Source organism: Orbicella faveolata, unplaced genomic scaffold, assembly GCF_042242905.1.
Source record: "Orbicella faveolata isolate gen_17 unplaced genomic scaffold, um_ofav_v1 contig_4, whole genome shotgun sequence".
Taxonomy (NCBI): Eukaryota; Metazoa; Cnidaria; class Anthozoa; order Scleractinia; family Merulinidae; genus Orbicella; species Orbicella faveolata.
The window spans coordinates 7,423,454-7,433,570 of record NW_028301569.1 but is presented as its reverse complement, the minus strand read 5'-3'; the positions used below and the strand labels follow the sequence as shown (position 1 = coordinate 7,433,570).

The following is a 10,117-nucleotide window of genomic DNA, read 5'->3' as shown; positions in this document are numbered from 1 at the left end:
AAGCAAACAGTAAACCAATGTCTTACAAAGTCACTTCCGAGTTCCAGTTTCTATCATAGAAGCCCTGGCATGACCTTCGCTAATTGGTGTTCCGAATTTCCTCGGTAATCTTCGTGTGATAATTTGTATATCCGAGCTTTACCATGGTCTCAAATATTTGGATAATCATGGAAACTGCATGTAATAGGCCATTTCCGAGAAACCATTCATATGAAAATGGGTTCCACCTACAGGTTCATTTTTTATGCAAATCAAAGTCATTTTCGTACTTAGACTCGTTATGAAACAGAGGCAAAAGGGAACTCGGAAATGGCGTATTGACTATGGCAGAAGCAACCTGGTTCCCAGAGTCTCACTTTTGGCGGCTGCACCTAGAAAAGAGAGATCTTGAGAATGAGGTCGGGTGTTTTTCGGGAATCTTCGCCATGCAATCGTATCCGAGCTTGAAGTAGACGTTTCATAGAGAAATTAGAGAATTCAACTCTTTCTAACAAATCTATATAGTACAGAATGCTATTATTGCAATTGAAATATGTAAGTGACCAGGACTGAGTCATTTCGAAGAATTGTGAAACAAACAGTGATTGCTTTCATACTTGCGGGTTTTGACTGATCTATTGTTCTTTACATCGCGCACGACGAGCTTCATCTAGCTAAACTGAATCAAAGCAAAAAAATTCTCCATGCTGTATTGCACATTGAGGGATTTTAAAGAAAAGAATTACCGACTGAAACAAAGTTCAACCAGGTATAATCATTATCGGTAAAAAAAATCTTAGTCTTGCCTTGTTACGAACCTTAGGAAGTAAATTTTCATTTTCGAAAATGGATCTAAAGTAGAAATTATTCATCAGGGACAAAGCGTATTGCAGAAGCGTGACAAAGGGAACAATGACAGTGCTGTTTCGAACTCAGAATTGTCGCTTACTTTCGACTGGGAGGGAAGACGTGTCAAGATTCATCCTGTAAACTTGTACGAACAAGCCGGAGCAACATCTGGAAGCTGACTTTTCTGCTTGCTACAGCTTCACTAGTTCTGGATTATTCGGAACTATTCAGGTCGGAAGGCTCTTGTATTTTAAAATATATGCTTGTGCGCTGGTGAGGTATCATGAAGATATCACAGACGAAGGTCTTGATAATAATTTTATTTTACATCGACACTACTTTCCAAGAATCTATCGAAATTATCAGGACTCTAGAAGGAAAAAACTGGACAGATGGCGTGGATTCGTTTCACATGCCTCATTCAGTTTGTTACCAAGAAAGTACTGGATGTAGAAATTACTGCAACACATCCTATACCACAGATGAAACAGAAAATGACGATCGTTGCTTGTGCTCCTGTACATGTTCCAAAAAATACTCTACAGTAACTTATTTCAAGAACAAATGGAGATGCCTGAAAAATCAAGAGGTGCGAAAACACCTCGGTGAGTATTTTGTTTTTCATTTTTTATCATGATGGTAGATGGATGATATTCATCATCTGATGGTCATGTAATAACGATGAAAACGAAATTTTTGCTTCAGCAAGCGTAAGACTGAAATTCAGTCACAGAGGAATTAAAGGTTTCTGTTTTTTCGCTGGATAGTTTTCAGATGCCTCCTAGGTCTTGTCGGTTCTTCATTTAGACATCGTTGAATTCATCACCGATAAGTATCGAGCCGCTTATATTTTCTTTGGTATTTCTTGACCCGGAAGTTGAAATGGAAACGCGCGGTAGGAAGACTCGATAACGGTTTCGAACTTTTCAAAATCGAGATCTCAAGCTTCTTTACGATTAAGACTTGGCGAAAGATTTCGAATATTAGAAGTGATTTTTCTACTTAAATGCATGTGAGCGTGCGTGTTCCAAATTGTCAGTTTGATGACTCATTGAGCTCATAGTTACTGCAAGTGTACTCCGGGGTTCTTTATGATCATATTGATCAGATTTTCACATGACTGGCTAGGGAGTAAAGTTTTGAATAAATTCGGGTTTTACACAAATTTTTCTTGATTAAAAGCTTGATGCGGACTGCACTGTTTGCTTAAAGTCGTCCAATCTACTTCTGAAATATTTCATAAGGAATGGACTGCAGAACAAACCTTAATTGTGTTTAAAACCGAAGAGGATAATGATCCAAATAATTACAGGCTCTGGCGAATATACTTTTCATTAAGTATGTCATTGATAACAGACCTACCCCACACTGGAGTCAAAGACTTTTGCTTACGGAAGCGTAGAATAGCAATTAGGTAGTTTAAGCAAATCACTACGGCTGGTGCTACTACGGGTGCCGTGACTGAAAAAGTCTGGGGAGTGTACGTCTCGGTGGTCTGCCAAATTTTAAGTTTAGCTAGTAAAGCGAAATACAAAGATGAAAGAAACATCGGCTAAGGAGTTTAAAATCTCTTTTATTTAGTTTCTCACAGCCAAATGGCTTCGCTCAATGGACGATGGCCGTTATTCGCCTTCCTAGGACGAACAGATTATTTCTGCGCGAAAGCGAATGCCATACACTTTGTATCATAACAATTTGATGGATGAAATATATTATTTCAGAGACAAATATCTCAAAGAATATCGAGTGAAGAACACAAATATATCAATACTCAAAGAAGCAAAATAGCATCGTATAGTTATCCAGATATAAAACATCTTCACTAAACCCTCAAAGCAAACTTAACGGAAGAAAAACAACCTCGCGCTGAACATGAATATTTCACTTGACTCACTTCGCCATTCCAACACCTTCGCCAAAACTTATCGTAAATTCAGGATACGGGTTGACAAGCTTATGAGAGGCAACCTTGACAAAATCTTTGACTTAAATTGACTTTAAAGGATATAGTATTCAATGGAATTCTTAAAATGCCGGATGTCCGTTGAAAAGGGCCAGAGGAGCGAAATAAACCCGACGTAGCAGCCACTACAGCAAAACATCCCGACTCACGTAGTCAGATTTCACGCTACGGCTGGATGCAACCGACGTACATGCGCAGTGTCTCATTTTAGGGGAAATTTACTTCCGGCTGCCGTATCAGCGCCAGCCGTAGCGATTTGATTAAAGTCCCTATTATGTATAATAGGGCTGTACGGGTGGTGTGCGTTACGAGATGTGGTTAATCAATGATCTGCTTGAACAATATAACTCTCTCGGTAAGAAAATAACATGTCTGAGTGAAGACTTTGCAGGATTTGTCCATGTTCTGGGATTTCTTGGCCTCTTTGCAAAATAATATTTTACGGAAATTCCTGAAAATAGTTCAGTCTATCATTTGTCTTGGTCGTCAGTTTTCCCGATGATAATTTAAAACAGTTTGTTTGTCTAGAAATATAACTGGTCCAGAAATGGCCAATTAATCTCGTGACACGGATTTTGTTTACGTGGACAGCCCAGGCTAGGGGCGGATACCCATTTTTATCCTCCCTTTTATACATCTCCGCAACGCTCAAATGAACATTATCCGCAGAAGAACTGGGTACCATGCCTATAAATTATTTGAGAAGGACTAAGACTCGATATGCGACATCAAACCCTTATTTTCTGTATCGTCTGTAATTATTATAAGTTGTTTATACTTAGACAACTAACATTTAGATAATTTTACCTGACTTGTGTATAGTTTCATTAATTATAAATGGTGGTCATCCGACAGGTTTGACTCTAGCTATTTTGGGTTATCAACTACGGTTATATATTATAATTAACAATCATTCCACGAGCGTGCGCTGGATATGAGATGATAGATAGCCAACGAGGGGCGGAGCGCCGAGTTGGCTTTCAGCGGTTTTCAATTTGGCGTCGAAATTAATCAGGCAATGACTTTGGTTTTGGTTTTACTGCGGTTTGTGATTGGATGAGTAGTCTAATTGGTAAGTATGGTCTGGTTTTTGTTTAAGGACACTCAATTTAAAACCACTCTATCCAACAAGCGCGGGTGATAACCATTTCATTACAGTCTCTTGTGCGCTGGGTTTATAAATAGGCGTCGCTCTCGGCATAATTATTATTTTGTAAAATTACAGTACAACTTGAAACGTTGTCTCTCTTCAATGCCATTATTAGGCTGTGAGTTGAATGCGACCTTGTTTGGTGGCGAAAAAAGGAAACACCGATTACGCACGCTTAACACTTCTAAGGGGAGGAAAACAAAGCTCAAAAATCGTTTGAGCAACTGCACAATAAACTCCAGTTCTTCGTGGTACATCGGATGTCTTGATGACAGGATTCCTCTTGGTCTTCATACCAAAATGTTTTTTCTCCAACGGCGTGATAAACGGAATGCATACTTTATAGAGGTGAGAACTGTGCTAGTTCTTGTTGCGCTGTAAGACTTTTACTGTTATAAACTCGTTTTCGCTCGGTCGATACGGCAAGGTCTCGGTCTGGGATTCTCCCGTAAAGACCTCACTCTCGGCTAATAAGTAGTTAGTAGCTACTGCAGCTCAACTGAAGAAGTGCTAAAGGAGCTAGTTACTTCACGATCGTGCATCTTGAAAAATATTGGCTTATTTTTTGCGTGTTTGTCTTTTGCAATCCTTCTTAATCTTCCTCGGTCGCATCGATTCATTACTTTCTTGCTGTTTTAGCAGCTCGTTAATTATTTGGAAGCAAAAACTATTTTGTAGCGCAATTTTCATCGGTAGAGAATAACATTAATTAATAGGCAACATGGTTTCAAAGAGATTAGGGAAAATAACACTCCTCGATGCGATCTTCTGATCCAAAATATACTTAATAATTTTTTCTACCGAAACAGGTCCATAAGCCAATTGATCCGATTTTCCGAGGAAAGGTCATCAATCTGGGCATCACGTGCAAGCCGCGGACCAGTATCGTGGAAGGCTGTCTGCTATTCAAACTAGAAGGAAGCTTTAAATGTATGTATCCTGTGATTTAATACATACAGTTGAATGACAGGTTGATCTAGCGTATTAAAATTATCTCGTTCCATTGGCAGGTCCTGTAGTTACATCAACTAAGACCATCTTTTCCTCATCGATAAATCCTACTACTTCATCTGTAGCAGTAACGTCCCTGTCCACGGTAAGTGCAGCATTACCCCGACATTGTTACAAGTTAAGAAAGCAAGATGCCCCAAACATTAGTGCCGATCACGTGGTCAGGGTTTGAGCCCTGATCGGGTTCGTTCACAATTGTTTAGTTACATTGACTTTACGTTCACGGTTCAAGATACCTCTTCTCACGTGGGAAAGTATAAATGGGTAGTTATACTAGCGAATTGTTTATTGTATAGCCTATTAGAGTTCTTGCGAGGATTAGAAGGAGGGGGGGGGGGGGGAGGGGGTATAACCGGTGCTGATCTAACATTCCATCGGCGATGATAAGTGGTACATGCAATGGCGCCCATAGCCACTTCATGTTACATAAATCAAAGTCATATGAACACAATCTGATAATCCTGGCGATCGGTATTTCATAAAATGGAAATTAAAAAAAGACTATTCAGTTTTTTGCAAGTCACTTGACCTCACCGCTCTCTGGTCGGCATTCATGCATTGATATAACAAATGTTAAATCGTTTTATTATGTAGACACGGGTGTTTCGCTGGAAAATACGCCACTCGTAAAATTCATACGAAACCACATCCGGGACCCGGGTGGGGTATTTTCCATATCGTCACTAGTGAAGATATCGATGACTTCACTGGTATCAAGTTTGACTCTTAAACTTAAATTTGTTGTTGTGTGATCGAAACATTTTCGAATCTTCCTCGAAAGTCCTCGGCAATCTTCGGTTATCTTCAGAAATCTTCGGAAAGTGGTCGGAAATCTTCGAAAAATCGTCATAAACGTCGTTATCAGGAAGTCTTTATAATGAACTAATACATGGTTCCTTGTAGATATGGATTACCTCTTCTCGTGTTCAACGTAATATCTCGTTCGTTGCAGTTCTATTCTGTTTTGGAAAAGCTATATATATTATCGTGGAAATCCATGATATGGGTATTATTTCCATCAACAAAACAATGACAAAACAATTGAAGTAAGAGAGGTCCACGACTTTGTTTTTATGGTGGCTCTGAAAAGAGCCGTTTTGAATGGCTCCAGGGTCGCTCCACAAAGAGTCTTTTTAAAATTTTCTCGAACTTTTCATACCAGGAAGAATTAACTGTTTCCTTTATAAGTTTCTGATTTTACTAGTCTGTCGATCAAGGTAAATAGAGTATGCGAGGTTTCAAAGTAACTATTTTTGGAATGATAACAGTTTCATTAGACGTAAGCCGGAATTATGAACGTTTTTGTTTTTACTGCGATTTGAGTGCGTTTAAACAACACTCTTTCGGACATTGGGTAATTTTTTTCGGGTAATAAGGTCACCGCTCCTCCCCCCAAGTCCGAAGGTGCCCGTACGCCTATGTGTATTTGTGTGGGGCTATATAGTTTAGAGCCGCTCTTCAATAATGTTGTCTTTATAGTGGTCTCTTCATACTAGTTTTTGTAGGGCTTTTACTTTGTTTCATGTTCTCAGGCCAGCTTAGGAGGAAAACAGAGGTATGATGAAGCCAGCTCGTCCTCTCAACCAGGAATCATAGCGGGAGTGACTGTTTCCGCGGCATTTGTGTTGTTACTAGTTGCTGTAGTTTTTGTCTGTCGACGTCGTAGATCAAGGTAACCATTTGATAAAAGTTTAGGGCCTTGTGTGAACGCGGCTGACTGTCCATGAATAACACGAGAACAAGAATTTTTTAAGATATAACTTCCGTTATGTTTGTGGGACGACTGTGTATTTATCTTAAAGAAGTTTCCCATACCTGCACGAGATTTGCTGCAAAGGGAAACTGTACACTTTTGTGGCTTACACTAAATCCAGCGCCTTCTCAGTGACAATTTTTAATAGGACATAAACAAGACGAGTCCGTGGATTGTTAACATTGTTGAAAACTAAGTTTAGATTTCTTACAATGCCAAAAAAATGATTGCTACAATATTTCGCTCCATGTCAGAGTCATAGGCATTTGGTTTTTGACTTACGTGTAGCTGTGTTTTGACTTTAGGCTTGATTGACACGATTATTTATTACTCACAGAAAGAACACTCATACAAGTACCTCTGATCAAACCAACCAGGTAAATAAGTGAGTTTAAGTTTGACTTACTCTATCAAATTCTAGCACCATCTACACGTTTAAAATTAAAATTTTTGTTGCCAAGATCGTGATGGACTTATGTAACGAATTCAGGTAACTAATTAGGTAACCAAGTTCAGTTTTTCTGATGTGGATGTGCATCATCCGGGGACACGTTATTATCTCGTTGGATCCCTAGTAGCAGACTTCTTCCTCCTACTGGGAGCAAAGAGTCTAGGAAAAAGATTGGGATGTATAACAGTTGTTTTACAGTTTCCAACCTTCTGAGGTGCTTTTAATTTTCATCCTCGTCAAAAAGCGGGCTTACCATTCTTGATGGGTCAGTAATTAACTTGATTGATTGCATTATTTTCTAAACTGTTTTATGACACTTTTGTCATTGCATTGAATTTGTTTTACTAGAATACATGTGCAATGTCAAGGAATACGAAGACGAACTCAGAGTTGGAGTTGGAGGAACAAAATGGTTACGAAGCCTGCAAGGGGCCATTAAAATGTAGGCCGATACATTCAATAGGCTGGTTACAAAATCAGCTATATCGGTTACTTCTTTTTCCTTTCTCTTTTTGGCTGGAAAATCAGATAGAGTTTCATAATATCAAGAACTAAGCTTATACGTTATGTAAGGCACCGTTAAGTTCTCCCTTGTGACTGGCGTTTACCCAATATCATACTTTGGGCGTGGCTCAGTCTCTCTTGAGGTCGCTGTTCGTGCGTAACTCTAATAGCCGCTATTATAAAGGAGACTACGACTAACGACATGAAACGAGGGTAAGGGGGGGGGGGGGGGATCAAGCATCAACATCAATAAGGCTCCCTGCAGGTCAGTGAGAATTGGAGTGAACTATCACTCTGTAAAATGGTCTTTTAATTAGTCACTCGGTGGTTTTTACAGAGTTATTATGTACCTCTAATATGCTTACTGTTACAAATAGTGATATTAATTTATGCTGTGATATCCTTTCAGCAATTTATGCTTCTAGATACAATGTTCCTCAGCAGCAGGTTTTACAAAGACCATCACGCAACCTAAAGACCGGCTCATTAGAGGGAAACTCTCATTTAGACAGTACATACGCTGCGCTAAATATTCCAGAAGGACCCCATATCTATGGGACTGGAAAGGCACAGGAATCAGTTTACAAACTTCTCCAAGACCCTGAAGTATCAGGGAATACGAAGACGAACTCAGAGTTGGAGCTGGAGGAACAGAATTGTTACGAAGCCTGCAAGGAGCCATTAACATGTAGGCCGATACATTCAATAGGCTGGTTACAAAATTGATCTTTCTTTCTGTTTTGGCTGGTAAATCAGTGTCTCATAATAGCCGCTATAACGAAAGAGTCTGGGACTGGTGACATGAAACGGGAGGGGAAGGGGGGAGGGTCAACCATCAACAATAATCAGATATAGGATTGGAGCGTACTATGAGCTTGTAAAAAGGTGTCTCGATTGATAACTTGATAGTTTTTACCGAGTTGTTATATACCTCTATTATGCTTACAAATAGTGATATTAATGTATGCCGTGATATCTTTTTCAGCAATTTATGCTTCTAGATATGAAGCACCTCAGCAGCAGGTTTTACAAAGACCATCATGCAACCAAAAGACTATCTCGTCAGGGTGAAACTCTCGTTCAGACAGTGCGCACGCTGCGCTATGATTCCAAAGGGACACAATATCTATGGGCCTGGAAACGCACAGTAACTAGTTTACAACGTTTTCCAAGTAATTTACTCAAGTAATTTTTTAAAATTATAGCCCTAGTATAGACCAACCTCTGACTCTCATATTATTATATTCCTGCTACACGATTCTACACATGAAAAAGTCTCTTTCAGTTTACGACGGAAATTGTATGTAATTCTTTGACTTTTGGGAAAACTACACTTACTTTTAATATGGTGACTGATGTCAACAGTAAAAAAATACTGATTAACGATGGTATCATGCGATCGAAAAAGGAGGGAAGTAAACGTAAGCTGAGTTACATTTTACTTCTGTTCTACATTATATCTAATCAGATGAGAAACAAAACTGTTTAAATTAAACTGTAGCTTACATGTATAACTATACTTCGGTTTAACCCTTTCCATTATCAATCAGCCGACATACTTTATAAGTAATTCAATTTACAAGTTTCTTTCCATTTGAATAAAATTTCTCCTATAAAATGATTTAGCTCTGGCTGTACTGTTATAATTAAGTGTAAATATTGTTCCTCCAAAATATCGACAGGAAAGAATTTTCCCCAGTATAAGTTTCTTTGAAGGGTCAGTTAAATTCTAAATGGAGAGATTTCAAAAAACAAATGGGAGAGGAATTCATCCGTTATGAAATGTTGTCTGTACTCACAAGACACTTTTTTGCTGGGTTGCCGTCGAAAGTTAAGCCGGACCGCGCGCCTTGGAAAATGAAAACCTTTAATTTTGGAATATTTGTTGACCTAACATTCACACTTGAAAAACTGAAAACGATGACTCACTCACTTTCTTCACAGAAACGGAAAATTTTCCCAGAAAACGCTCTCCATCGTGGAGATTTTCAAAGACCCTTGAAAACGTCGTCACTCCATTTGAACAGCGAAATCAGACTTTTTGGAAAAGTTTATTTTCCCATCCCTTTGACTGATCCCGAAAGAAAGATATAATTAAGCGGAGTGGCCGTGGGTTGAAGTCCTCAAGATAGGGGTCAGTGCGTTGTCAACGCGGAGGTTTTTTAAATCTTTTTAAAGAGTCGCGTTTTTGGCTTGAGAAAATTATTGATCTTCAATATGTGCACGGCAGACTGAATCGTACAGACATAAAAAGAACTTCTTTTAATATATACCAAGCCAATGCAATCTAGTAGACAGATCGTAAACTGCCGCTTCTGAGCCCTGGGTTAAGACAACTTGGATGGGCTTATAAACGGAAGGGGCATATATCCGGAGGGAAGGGGGGGGGGGGGTGTTATAAGCAAAAATGAAAAAAAAAAAAACCTTTCAAGATTACCTACAGCAGTGTTGATCGCA

The 10,117-nt window shown here is 39.1% G+C and overlaps 1 protein-coding gene across 1 annotated transcript; it reads left to right on the top strand.

Annotated features, from left to right (window-relative positions):
• The first annotated feature begins 310 nt into the window (after window positions 1–310).
• On the top strand, window positions 311–9,281 carry LOC110068354 (uncharacterized). The gene is made up of 10 exons (XM_020775726.2): window positions 311–748; window positions 855–1,433; window positions 4,057–4,289; window positions 4,751–4,871; window positions 4,952–5,037; window positions 6,485–6,624; window positions 7,043–7,082; window positions 7,505–7,598; window positions 8,070–8,348; window positions 8,646–9,281. Exons 2-10 carry the CDS (start codon window positions 1,112–1,114, stop codon window positions 8,729–8,731), a joined length of 1,401 nt encoding a protein of 466 aa, XP_020631385.2. The 5' UTR covers window positions 311–748; window positions 855–1,111; the 3' UTR covers window positions 8,732–9,281.
• Window positions 9,282–10,117: the final 836 nt, after the last annotated feature.